Genomic DNA, 13,567 nt, shown 5'->3' with positions numbered 1-13,567 from the left:
AACTGTGTTGAATGTGTTTTTTCAAAATACTAATGTAAGAAACATTTCCAGAAGTTTACTAGGAAAATGAAGTTTCTTATCCTTTACTGGCAAATTCTGCACAATTAAATTGGGCTATCTTGTTCTTTTACCATGAAACTGTCAGTATTTCACCTTACCCTAGTCTCCTGGGTTTTGACTGATCTGGTGGTTTTGATCAAATGTCGTGTATTTTAAATGGCTGTTAATATTTGTTGGCTTACAGAGTACAAGTTTAAAAGGCTGTTTTGCATGTTTACTTATGATCACGTGCTTAGGTGAATTTCACTGGGAATAAACAGTTGTTGTGAGTATTAGCAGAGTATGTCCATCAGTGTTTAGAGTTGGGTTAAAAATCTGACGTTCAACACGTCAGAGAACTTTATGCCATGGAAGGCCGAAGTAGAATGAATTTAGTCCTGTAGGTTTGACGAAAACCTCTGGCCTTCCACGCTAGTCTCACTTTTTCCTTTCGATTAATTACAAATTACTGTTAGCTCTGAGAACAAGCTCAAAAGCTCACATTAAAATATATACATATAGATTGTGTTTATGTCCTGAAGTGTTACAGTGCAGTGTTCCGGGGGGGGTGGAAGAGTTCTTGAATACTTGTTACAGAACAGCTTGTGGGACTCCTAAGCGTAAGGCTAGCTTCCATGCTCCTGGCTAGTGCATTTACTTGGAATCAGATGGCCGTTCGCTTACAGCAACGGAGCAGCAACCAAAACTGCAGGTGAATTATTAGAAATGAGTCTTTTGTAGGTTTAGTTCAGTGTCTTATGCTTTACATAAACTCAGTATTTTAATTGTTTGGTTAGAATGTATTCATCTATACCAGTTTATGTTTTAGTTTGACAGTTTCAAAATTAAGTCTCTGCTCATGTGACAGACTTAATTAGGAGTGAAGCAGTAGATGCAAAACACGTCAGGTGAAAAGGCAGGAGATTCTCTTACCTCCTTCGAGCTGTGTATGAGGCTCCTCGTATGTGCACCAGCAGCTGAAGATGCAGATATTTGCGCTGGGGAATTTAGGTTCCAATGGCAACGAACTGCAGATTGAGACAATCGCGAATGGTATTCACATCTCTTGGAAACTAGCATGTGCCTCTGTTAAAATACGTGTAAGATGGTTGTGAGAATGAGCTGTATCTTATAGCATATATATATTAAGCTGTAAGGAGAAGGGACTATTCTTTAGATAAATGGATGTTTAAGATTAATTTCCTTTTTTTTTTGTTCAGTTTTGTAGCTAGCAAGTTGCCTTTGTTACTGATTTGAGTGTCTTCCAGTTATCTCAGGAAAGGTAAAACAGTTAAATAACTTTAATTGTCTTTATTACCTTAATTGTTTACCTCTCAACAATTTATCAGTATTAACTTTGAACTTCAAGAGGAAAAGATTATCAGAGGAAATCCTTTGTAAAATATTATCAGAGATAAACTCCATTAAAGCTATCATTAATATTGATTTTTTTTTTTTTCCCCTAATGTGTTCCCACTGACCTATGCTATAGCATGACCTGCTTCCTAGCTGCCAAGATTATTGTGAGGAGGGGTTTTTTTTATGGCCATGTTAAATACATTTCTGTTGTGTTGTTTTTTTTTTAAAAACAGTGCTCTTAAACACAGTATGAAATTTCTAGCATTCAGCTGACATTGGCAGTCAAATTCAGTTATGTGGGCTTTTGATTTACATCTAATACATCAAAGGACTTTGAAGTAAATAGTTTAATATTAACCTTAGGTCATTTTACTATTCTACTCAAATAAATGAATTCAAAAGCTAACCTCGGGGGAGAATCCAAACAATAAGCGAATGTGCGGCAACAAAGCAGAATAACAAGAAAAATGGTCCTAGCTGTTTGCCAGTTTGTGGTTTTGGGGTTTTTCTTTTTTTTTACTACTACTACTTTTAAAATTTGCAAGTACTGAGGTTCTAGTGTTTCCTTTGGGAAGTGATATGGATACTTGCTCTCTTTAGACATTGCTCAAACCGCTGCGGAGGGTCAAGGTGTGTTTTACATCTACAGTGGAAGCTGCTTCTCCCCAGCACGGCCGAGGGCGATGCTGAAGCGCGGGGAGAGCGCAGTGGCGCCAGGCTGTGTGTCAGGCTGCCTCCTTTGTTTAATGCAGCGGTGATCGTTTCAATATCGGGGTGTTGCTGAAAATTGGCACCGATTTTATTGGATCAAAAACACGCGGGGGGGGAGGGGGTGGTGTGTGTGTGTGTCTGTGTGTGTGTCTGTGTGTGTGTGTCTCTCTGCTGCTGTTCCCCACCGGGGAAGGCTGAGGGAGTTTTGTTCCGAACACATACTGCTGGAAAGCAAAGGGAGGGGCATAGTTACACTCGTTATGAAGTGTTGGCCTGCCGGTAGTTAAAGAGCGGGGAAGCCCTTCGCGGTCCGGCTCCGCCGCCGCGCTGCCGGGGGAGCGGTGGGGGCCGGGCGGGGCGGCCGGGGCGGCGCTGGGCTTCCCCGCCGGCGGCGGGAGGAGCCGCCGCTTCCGCTGGGTGTCACTGCGGTGGGCAAGGCGCGTTCAAAAGCCGAGGGGAGGGAAAAGCCCGCCGCCACAGCCGCCCGCACCGCCAGCGCGCCCGCCGCAGCCCGCCACGCCGCGGCAGCCGCTCCGCTTCCTGCGGGCCGGGGCGCTCCCGGCCCTCCGCCTCGGAGCCGGCGCCGGGCGGCGAGTCATCGGCTGGTGCCGCCTGCCCCCCGACCCCAGCCCCTGCGGGCGGCGGCCCCCGGCCCCGCCGGCCCATGCGAGGAGGATGCTGGAGAGCGGCTGCAAGGCGGTGAAGGAGGGCGTGCTGGAGAAGCGGAGCGACGGGCTCCTGCAGCTCTGGAAGAAGAAGCGTTGCATCCTCACCGAGGAGGGGCTGCTCCTCATCCCCCCCAAGCAGCAGCAGCCGCCGCAGCCGCCGCCGCCGCCGGCCGAGCCGGCGGCCAAGATCAAGGAGCTTCACTTCTCCAACATGAAGACGGTGGACTGCGTGGAGCGGAAGGGCAAGTACGTGTACTTCACGGTGGTGATGGCCGAGGGGAAGGAGATCGACTTTCGGTGCGCGCAGGAGCAGGGCTGGAACGCGGCGATCACGCTGCAGATGGTGCAGTACAAGAACCGCCAGGCCATCCTCGCCGTCCGCTCCACCCGCCAGAAGCAGCAGCACCTGGCGCAGCCCCACGGCCCGCGCCTCCGCAGCGCCTCCAACTCCGCCTAGCCCAGGTAGGGCCGCCGCTCCGCTCCCGGGACCCGCTCCCGGGACCCGCTCCCGGGACCCGCTCCCGCCCCCGGGGCGGCCCGGCCGCGCTCCCCCGCCCGCCGCCGGCCCCGCGGCTCCCCCAGGCTGGAGGCGGCCCCGCAGCCCGGCTGCCGGCGGCGGGGGTGAACCTGCTCTGGGCGCTCCTGCTTCGGCTCCCCGGCTGCCCTCCGGCTGCCCTCCGTGCTGTGCTGTCTCGTTGCAGGTGAAGCTAACGAAGCGCTTCGGGGGAGCGGGACTGAGCGCGCTGGGTGCGGAGGGACTTCAGGCGATCAAAAACAGGGCAAACGCCGGAGATGCAGGTAGACTGGAGAGAAGCGGCTCAACCACCTGAACCCCAGCTAGCTGCTGCTGCTGCTGCTTTGCCGCCCTCGGCGCCGAGAAGCATTTCAAATCTGTTATTTATGAACCTTGGAAAGGATCCTTTGGTGTGATGGGACTTCTAGGAGACATAATGTACTGTAACTTTATTTTAACGTATTTTATTTTATTTATTAGGGTTGTTTGGTTTTTATTTGTTTTGGTTCCTTTTTTTTTTTTTTTAAAGGCTTGTTTGCAAGACACTCTGAATGTAGGCCGTATCCAAAAAGCAAAAGAAAAAACAATGTGTACGTTAGCTCCCTAAAAGAACTAAAAAGTTGTGGGTAGTTCAGTCGTGTGCAATTTGACAAAAGAGTTTTTTTCATTTTTTTTACCTGAAATACGCTGTATTACACTAACATGGAAAATGTGATGTGTGCTTTGGAATTTGGCTGAAACCCATACTGCATACGAAAACTCTTCTCTCTAATGAGAATAATAATTCTAATCTGGGGTTTAAATGATATTCTTTTAAAATATGACGTGTGGTGGAAGATGACAACACTTATTCACGCTTGGTTATTCAAAAAAGTAAGGCCGATTGTCATTCTGAGGTTAAAACCCACCTGTTTAGCGTGTGAGCGGAGGGGAACCTGACCAACGTCTGTGGTGCGGGGCTCGCAGCTGGATGCCGGTTACCCGTTCGGCGTGCTTGCTCCTGGGCCGGGGGGCCGGACCGGAGAAGCGCTTACGAGCATTTCTTAGCGTCCGAGCTCAGGGCGCTCTCTGCACGGACGGTTTGCAAGCGATCTGGGCTCTCGACCTGTGTTGAATTTTCATGGTGGCTTTTAAATGTCTTGCATTAAAGCAGCCCCTAGTTTAAAATCCATCTTATCTACGTCTTAGTGTGCGAACGGATTATTTTGGTCACATAAGCTGAAAGTTGCTCTCTAGCTGAGATAAACTAGATTAATTTTGGTGTTTAGCACTGTCAGATGTTGAGAGAGGCGTGCGATCTCGCCTCTAAAAACGTCGATGAAGGCATGAAGTTGGAAAACAAAGGGCTAATTGCACAGCTGGTGTGCCTTCCTCTGCCTCTGAAAAGTCAGTGGGAGTTTGGCCGTCGCCGCTGGCGAGAGCGGCTCGGGGCTGTTGGCCCAGCGCGGAGGAGGGAGCGGGGCGCAGGCGGGTGTGCTTTCTAGGACAGGACCCTTCAGGCGATGGGTGCTTTCACGTGTGCCGCTGCAGCGCCGGTGCCCTGGTTTAAATGGAGTGGGGAGGTTGTAAGCGGGCCGCAGCAGTGAGGCCCGTTATCTCTGGTTCAAAGTAAAAAACTGCAGCCGCGGAGCTATTTATTTTAACTAGCGTGGTGAGGAAAACGGCTTTTGGCCCCTTTACAAGTTACGTGAATGTAAACAAAATCTTTTAAAGCCACACATCCAGGACTTTTCTGTTTGTGTAACTGAGGCATAGCTTGACTGCAGAAGTCCCACATTCTTGGTTCAAGCTGTTTCTGTAAGTGTTGAAAGCAAAAGCCTGAAGTGACACTCAAAGGACGATCTCAGAATTGGCTGCTGAACATAACGGACCCTTCCTCTGCACCCTAAGCTTGAGCTCAGTCCTATAAGGAATAAGTCAAGATCTCTTTTAGTCCTCCTCTTTTGTTCCTTGCCCCCAGGCGTCGGGGTCGCATACCTAAACGTGCAAAACGCGTGATGGTACAGAATTAAAGCCTGGGCCTCGGCGGTCCTCTGTGGTTACTCCCAAGCGCTTTTTTCTGATCTGGCCCTTGACAAGGTTGCGTGATGAGCTTGGGGTGGTAGATCACAGCTGTCCTAACAAAGTTATTACTTTGCGACTAATTGAAGTCGAAGGTGCCCTGCATCTTCTAGGATTAGATTCGCTGTCTTGGCAATCATAATAGCCAATTTCCACATCTCTGTACATCTGCCATTATCATTCTGCTAATGCTTGGATGTTAGAGCTGCAAGGGGATTCTCTAATGAGCTAGTCAAAGACTCACAAAATAGGCTGTAATTTGTAATTTGGCTTCTCTCTTTAGAGTCATTAATTACAGTTTACTGAGTAACTAATCCACCTTTTCAGATATACAGATGTATCGCTGATATTTCACCTACTAAAATACGTTTTAGCCTACTGAAGGATAAATGTAATTGATGAAAATTAATTCCTATGTGATCGGAGACACGTATTTCTTTAGGAGAGACAGATATTCCTGTCCTTGGTGGACACAAGCCCCTACATGCCACAAAAGTCTATGGATCTGGTCTAAAGCTGAAATTTTACTGCTTTTCTGGAAGTGTTTGTACTTTGAAAACAAATGATTGACAATTTGAGTGATATAATTGACATTAAGGTTTGAGAAAGGAGCAGCAAATTAAAAAGGACAGCTGTTTTTTCACTGATTCAAGGTTAACGTCCCACTTTCACCTTATGTTTCTTGTTTTAAGTTGGTCTAAAGGATGCTCTCAAAACCGTTCGGACTGATGTACTTTTGCCAGTTGTCATTGCCTGCTGTGTTTCCTTTTTAAAAACGTTACTGTCAGCCAAACTCGTAGCGTGAAAGATGGTCACGGCACAAAATTCACCTTGAGCTGTTCCTGTGCCTGCAGCCTGAGCTGGTGGGGTGGCTGTAAGGATCAAACCTCCCCTTCTGCCTCCAGGCTGTCTCTTGGAAACCGAATGGGAACGGATCGGCCGGGGTCCCCTGGGGACAGTCGGACCGTGTGGCTCATGCCATGTCAGTATAAATAAGGCTAAATTGTCTGACGTGGACAATCTGACAACTTTCTCACGCTCTAAATTCCATGGGTTTTTTTTGACTGATAGTAATTTTAGATGAAGAAATTGTTTGATGTTATAAATGAGGTAGTTCTGGGCTTTTTTTGGCTTGCCTCTCTACTACTGCAGGGTCTTCATGGGAGCTACTTGGTTAAATACTGTCTGTCGCTGCCTTGTAAGCAATGGCTATGAAAGCAAGTTCAGCAGATCACGCTCCATCTTATGGGAGCTTTGCAAGAAAAGAAATCAGGTTGTCCTTCCCCTTACCAAAAAAAAAAAAAAAAAAAAGCCAAGCATATGGCTGAAGTAAATTCATTAGAGAATAAGTAAAAATGCCAGTAAAAACACACAGGCAAATGCTTGGTATAGGTAGCAAAAGCATGGACAGTCAGTTCATGAAGAGGTCAAAATTACATGTCTTAATTAAAAAAACAAAAACACAACCCAAAAAACCCCCAACAAACCAGAAAAGTGATTCAGGGGCAGATTCAGCAAGAAAATTCAAGCTGTGGTGACCAAGAAAATTTAGAAATTGGTAGAAAGGAAGATCAAGTGGATGTTGTCTCTCTGACATCCTGAAGTAATTCCTCTTTTTTAAGGTTCATGGTATGCAAATGCCAGCTTCTGAATTATAGCTGCAGTGATGTACCAAATGTTTTCTAGCATATCCTATTGTGAGCAGAAATACCAGTGTCGTCAAAAAAAAATTGTGTGTAAATATGACTCATAAATGATTTGAGAGATGTGATTTATTTTTCATATTTTTCAAGATGCATTCCATTTCAAATAAAGAGGTATCTATTGAAAGAGCTCTCGATATGTTGGAGGAATGGTTGTTTGGTGGGCTGTCTGTTACAATTAAAGCCTGATCTAAGCTTTTCCAATGTCTTAAGCTCAATCCAAGGGCCTAAGAGGAACACTTTGAACCTGTGTAGATCCCTCCCGAAGGGAAGACCCACTTAGATGCTCCAATTAATCTTTATACAAAGCACAATTATGAGGCTCAGAGTCCTTGGCTTTGCGTTTTGCTGTGTGTGATGCGTGAGCACCCACACAGAGTCCTACCAATTTCAGTAATACTCTGCTTGGTGTCACAGTCGACGTACAACAGATCTTTGGGACACAGAGTTCAGGCTCATAATATTTACCCGTGAATGCCTTGCTCTGTGTGACATTAGGAGTCTAAAATGAAGCATTAAATGTGCTTTGTTGCTCTTTTTTATGTATCTGAAGCACTGCAATTGAATTTCAAGTAACCTGAAAGTAGTCCAGAAAGAACACTTCCACCATTCAGCGTATCCCCTGACCCGTTCTCTTCTAGCTTCGTGGGAAAAGAAATGAGGTGTGGTAAGAAAAATAGGTGATGACTTCTGCTGCTTTGGGGTCTCCGCAGAACTGCAGCTGTTCAGATGCCTTGAACAACCCTGAGGTGTATTTGTATTGCAACAAGTCCTCGTTTTTAAGCACCTTCCGAAAGTGTATTAACTTGAGTGGCACAGTGTGCATTGACCTAAACTTAATGGTACTGTTTACCTTCGCTGGAGAGATGTCAGTAACCTCTTCTGTAAGAAGGCATTGCTGTAACAAGTACAAGTTCTCTTTTCAATAGTAAACATCCAAAATGTAGGCATTTGAACTTAATATTTGATACATGAACGATGGCTTAAAGAGCTGACTTCTCACAAGCACTGGTGCTCAGCAGATTTGAAAAGCCAATTAAGCATCTGTGAATTTATTGTCTATTCGAGGGTCCACCATTGCTTACAGCTTTTAGACATGTCCCTTATGAGCTTTTAATAAGTGATAAATAAGTATCGCTGTAAGGGCATAAATACAGTAGAACAAGAATTTAATAATTTGTCATTGTTTCTGCTCCTGCACCAATGGTGATATCTTTTATGAAGGTGCCTCGAAAACGTGTTTCTCTGCTTTAAGTTTTGACTAAGAACATATAAAATAAGGCTGCTCACGTATTCATGGTACATATGAAATGGTCCTAGAAACTGGGCTATTATTTTCCTAGTGAGGAATATTGTCTTAATAGGGTTCTCTCAAAAGTTTTCTCTGATCCAAAGTAGGATAGCAAGAATGCTGAAACTCGAGAATCGATGTGAAATAAAATAAAAAAATAAAATCTGGGCCCGATTCAAAAGCCATTGAAATCAACGGGACTTTTTCCAGACTAAGGCAGATTTTGACCTTTTGCAAAAATGGTGGCTGCTTCTCTTTTTCTGTTCAGAAAACCCAGGAACGAAACCCTAGAAGCAAGACCTTTGCCCATAATCTGTGCCAGTAGCGATGGTGTGGTGAGTAGGGTGACACTGGCATTCTGGTCTTTCATCTTTTCCAATGAAATCAGGGTGAGAGGAATAAGAAGATGGAATAATGCCTATGTTTTCTGAGCAAAATAAAATATGAAAGACCACCGACCTAAATGTCGTCTTTCCCCTCTGAAATGAAATCTAGACCAGAACGGTTTCTTGCAATTCCATTGAATTCTCAGCGGAGCTGAAATGGAACAATTTTCTTTGTAACTGAACCCAAATCAGAACTAAACAAAAGCCTTTACTTCTTTGACTGCCTGTTTCTAAGCAAGAACATCTCGGTCCTTCCTAGAAAGTGCCTAAATGACTTTCCTCACCTACCCGTATTTTTTTTTTAAATCAACTGTTGGGAAGATTGTCAACTTAAGTCTTTTAAAAAAGCTTATTTCTAATTTATAAAGTTATAAATAGTGTTATGGGTGTTTGTGATAATGTTTTTTCTGTCTTTCTATTGGGAGATTTTTGATGTGTGAGGTAAGGACCCTGGGAACACAGCAGAGCTGCTACCTGCAGCTCACAGCGTTGCTTCATGCCTTCCACGCTGAAGATGGGCAGAGCAAAATACGGTGACTTTGGTCCTGCTAAGAGCTGAACACCTTCAAGATGTCCTGGCTCCCGAAGGACCTGGGAGCTGCCTGGGACCTCGCAATGGGGCTCAGTTACTTGTGGGGTCTTTGCCTAATGCTACGCACTGAATTTACAAGGAAAGGGGCATCACATCCTGGGTGAGGCACTGGGAAATGAGGTTGTATTGTTAGCTGGCACCCACCTGAAGCTCGTGCTCTGCATCAACAGCCTGGTTTGATCGCAGCACTGACAAGATTTCCTTAGGAGACTTTGTAGCCAAAGCCAGGGGTGAGGCTTCTGTGCTTAAGTGCTTGGGATTTTTTGTTTTGTTTAGGTTTTTAGAAAAACATCAAAGCAGAGATATTTTACTCCCCAGCAGAGACTAATCGCAGCCACTTTAAATTGGCCAATTTTACAGCCCTTCCAAGTCATTCTGCTAGATGTCTGTAGCGATGCCAACTGCCAGCGCAGGGGAAATGGTTGTTTGGATGGGGGTTTGATTTACCTTTTGTGTAAAATGGTGCTATGACAACAGTGGATTTTGCATAAACACAATTTTTATTGACCCTACTTCATAATCTTTGTCTTGCAATATTTTGAAACCAGCCATAGTAGATTAACTGAACCAGTAAATACGTATAGAATGACTAACCATTACAATGAAGCATACAGTGCTCTGTGGTCAGCAGAGTATTTTAAATGAGACAATTTACCCCACGTTTTGTAAGGCTTCCAGCGAGATGAGGAAATCACTGCTTTTGTTTTTAAGATCTTGTCAGTGTTTTGTAAATATTTCTGATATTTATGACTGTACATATGGTTTTGATTATAACTTGTAGGAGGCTCAAGAACTGGGTCATATACTGTTTAGGAGGGGATTATTTCATTGACTGTAATTTTGGTTGGTTTTTGTTGCTCAGTGTTCAAGATCTTTTGCATCTATTGCCGTTTACAAAGGTAAAAGTACGGCATGTAGTAACAACAGTGACCCTGTGACTCCCTTGGAGAACAAATCCAACCTGTTCTTGGTTTGGGTGCCAGAGCCAGGGTCCTCTGAGGGAACGACTCTCCGTCATGTTGCTGTGTGCTTTGGATCTAGGCCTGGGGACGATAACTCCCTGTACCGGCGATAGCACCTCTCTGCAAGGCTCTCAGCCCACTTGTGTATCATATCTCTGCTTTGGAGAAGAGGAAACACGGGACCAGAGAGCCTGTGCCGCCTGCCCAAGGTCGTGCCTTGGGAGATGGAGAGCAGCGTCCGCCCGTAAGTGCCCGTAGGCAGGGTCCCTGTCCCTGCGTGAGAAATGCTGCCTCTCGCAGCAGAGGCTGCTTCATTTTCTGTGCTTGGTAGGGACCTTCCTTACAGCCAACTGCAAATGCAGTGTCCAAGCTGGTGCCGCAGGTCCTTGGATGGAGACCCAAATGAGTGACTGCCCTGCCAGGTAAGTTCCAGCATTAAAAAATCGTCATGATACAGCTGCTTACCCGGTGGAGATAAGAGCAAGGCAAAACACTTAATGTTTCATGTGGGATTTAGCAGAGTCTTTGGATAACTTCAGATTATTAAATCAGCTTCTGGTTATTCCCAGCACCAGGCGTTGTGCAAACAGCCTACTAGGAGCGAAGGGATCTGTGAGTTGTTACCCATTTCTGGAGCGATTAAGCTCCTCTATTTACTGTGGATTACAAGGACAAAGAGAGGTTATCAGCCCCGTAATAACTTGAAAGGACTGTATAGATATGAAACCAGCGTTAATGCAGCTTTTCCAGCCTGCTCACTGCCTTAACTAAAACACACAAAGGGAAAAAAAAAAAAAGAGGGTAATAATTTTCTTCTCTACCATTCCACTATTGCTTGACCATTGCATTCAGAAATAAGGAGTTTTGACAGAAATCCTTTTAGCCAGGAACACTTATCCCAATCACGTGTTTTTCTACCAGAAAAAAAATTGATCGATGCGCAAAGCTGTAGTAGCTCATAAACAACCGGCTTCTCCTAACCTGCTGCCCCGGAGGGTGATGGAGCTGTGTGAGTCTGTCTGTGGGCTTTCACAACAGCCCCTTAAACCATCTGTGGAGCTGAAAACTCCTCCATGCCCTTTCCCTTGCCAGCAGTTACTGCAATATGCAGGTGACCTTGCTAGGGCCTTTTGTTGTACACAGATGAACGTGAGAGAAATTACTCCATTCTTTTAAAAGTCAGCCTTGAAGTGGAAAAGCTAATTCTTTATTGGCTCTTTGGGGTTGTCGCTACTCTTAGCCAGTCATGGAGTGGTGCCTCTAACCGAGTTAGATGTGTACTGGCCGCTTTTTTCATTTTTATCGCGGATTGTTAATATTTCCTGTTCCACTAAGCCACGTTTCCCTGGTACTCGTTCCTAGTGCTTGGCTCCTAAACAAAGTCACAGCTCTTGTCACAAGGCAGCGGGCTGCATACTTATCCTTCATGCAAGTGATGACTGAGGGCTCAACAGTAGGGAAGTAACGCTGACAGCTCCGCTCCAGGACGGCAGATTGTCAGCATTCCTCACCAGGGCACCCAGCCGGCCTGGGAAAAGGCTGCCGTTTCAGGAGGGGGGCTCTAAAATAGCCCAACTGTCCCTCCAGAGCCGAGGAAGATGGAGAGGGACAGTCAGCCGGTCTGTTTCTGAGCAGAGGTGGAGTCAGACCTATGAAGCTGCAGAGCCCAAAGCAACTGCTCTGATTCTGTGGGCACAGGCTGAGTGGCTGGGTGTGAAGGGAGAGGGCTATCTGGTGGCCGAGAGGGCAGTAAGACATTATAAAATGATGATAATTATCAACAATAAGCCATTTCCCCCCCCATTTTCGTTGTTAGAGAAAAGACAGTAGCCTGCATAAAAGGAAGGATGACGGCTTGCTGGGTGGATGTGTCTAGGACGAAACTGAGATCACTTTTGCAGCTAATCCGTGGGCCCACTCCTGTGTTCAAGAATTAGCCCAGAGCCAGTTGAGAGCAGCAGCTGCAAAGGAGCACTTAGCAGAGCCCCAGGGAAGCTGCTACAATCACTCCCAAACAATTTGGAAATTGTTCCTCTGCGTTTTCCTGAGGGCTTAAGCAGCTCGCACTCGTGGCCCGCAGACGTCTCGCGTTGTGAAACTGCAGCCATGGGGCGATCAGCTCCCTGCCAGCTCCTTAGTCATCTGGGAGGGAGGCCGAGGAGCGGCTCCGCCGGGCAGGGGCAGGAGGTGCCTCCCGGGGTGACGCAGGGCAGGCAGCCGGGAGGGCCTGGGGCTCGCCTCCATCCTGTCCTCCTGCTGCTGCTGGTTACGTCTGATCAGAGGAGCCTTCCTGGGTGACTCCTGAAGGCCTCTGTGCACGCAGAAGAGGAACAGGCTTTGTCATAAATGGTCTTGAAGGTGCTGGCTAGCCCTCCAGGGATGTGCCGTGCCACTGCCTTGCTGGCGGCTTCACCAGTGCTGCCGTTCCTCACCGCGGTTGTGTGAGTGGTAGCACGGAGAACAAGCAGCTGAACAAGGACTTCTTCAGAAAGCTTAATGGGGGTCTCCAAAACACCTTCAACCCCGCAGTTCTGCTGTTAATAACCTCAGAAACAGCTCTGCTGACCTGTCTTGAACTGGGGCTGGGGGAAGGTGCTCTGAGCTGAACGTGTGAGAGAAACGCTTTGGTCGTATCTCGAGAACAGAGGTCCCCTTGCCCCACTGCCCTGCTAGCTGGCACGGGTGTGGGAGTCTAGCACCCATGCTTGGCACCTTTATTTGCAGGGTTGGGGTCTTTTCTTCTTCCTAGGTTTTCCCTAATTCTGCATGTTTCAGCCACAGAGCCACCTACCAAAAGGTATTTTCTTTCCCCAAAGGTAATTCTAAACAATTTGGTCATTTTCCTGTTAGCTGAAAATCTGCAGCAATCTCTTTTTCCTGCTGAAGTCCGGTGAGCAAGGGTAAGTGCTTACGCAGGTAGCGTTGATGTAGTATTTAATTGTTGTTCTGGGCAATGGCAGGGCTCTAACACAATGCAAAGCTTGCATAAAAGGAAAGATTATATATATCTACAAAGCTGGCATGGCTACAAAGATCATTTTGCTGGCTTTGGTTTCCTAATGTTTTAATTTAACTGAATCTGAGAGGATTTAATGGTTAATTTTCAGAGCATTCACTTAAGGATTTTTTTTTTTTCAATGCATTCACTGAAAATGAAGTCAAAACCTTAAATCAAGCTGAATTCGGGAGAAGTAATTTAGTTTTGCTGAGCTCTGGATATGCTTAGTCTTTCTCCAGCCCTCTTTTTCCTTCCTCATCTCTGAGTTTAGCACACAGCATTT

General features: G+C 46.2%; 1 protein-coding gene and 1 long non-coding RNA gene across 2 annotated transcripts in view; both read left to right on the top strand.

Moving 5' to 3' along the window:
- Positions 1–2,578: 2,578 nt before the first annotated feature.
- Positions 2,579–7,186, top strand: PHLDA1 (pleckstrin homology like domain family A member 1). Its single transcript, XM_087767115.1, has 2 exons — positions 2,579–3,239; positions 3,479–7,186. The coding sequence occupies exon 1, from the start codon at positions 2,785–2,787 to the stop codon at positions 3,232–3,234; it is 450 nt and encodes a 149-aa protein (XP_087623241.1). The 5' UTR covers positions 2,579–2,784; the 3' UTR covers positions 3,235–3,239; positions 3,479–7,186.
- A 3,308-nt stretch (positions 7,187–10,494) lies between these two features.
- LOC148054559 (uncharacterized) overlaps positions 10,495–13,567 on the top strand; it is a 59,145-nt gene continuing 56,072 nt past the window's right edge. The window contains exon 1 of the long non-coding RNA XR_015706760.1: positions 10,495–10,708. This is a non-coding gene — a long non-coding RNA (uncharacterized LOC148054559). The remainder of the gene's footprint in view (positions 10,709–13,567) is intronic.

This window comes from Nipponia nippon, unplaced genomic scaffold, assembly GCF_047370975.1.
Source record: "Nipponia nippon isolate SJK-2023a ecotype South Korea unplaced genomic scaffold, ASM4737097v1 scaffold_3, whole genome shotgun sequence".
Lineage (NCBI taxonomy): Eukaryota > Metazoa > Chordata > Aves > Pelecaniformes > Threskiornithidae > Nipponia > Nipponia nippon.
Note: the sequence above shows the minus strand (reverse complement) of the source record. Positions and strands in the feature narration are given on the sequence as shown.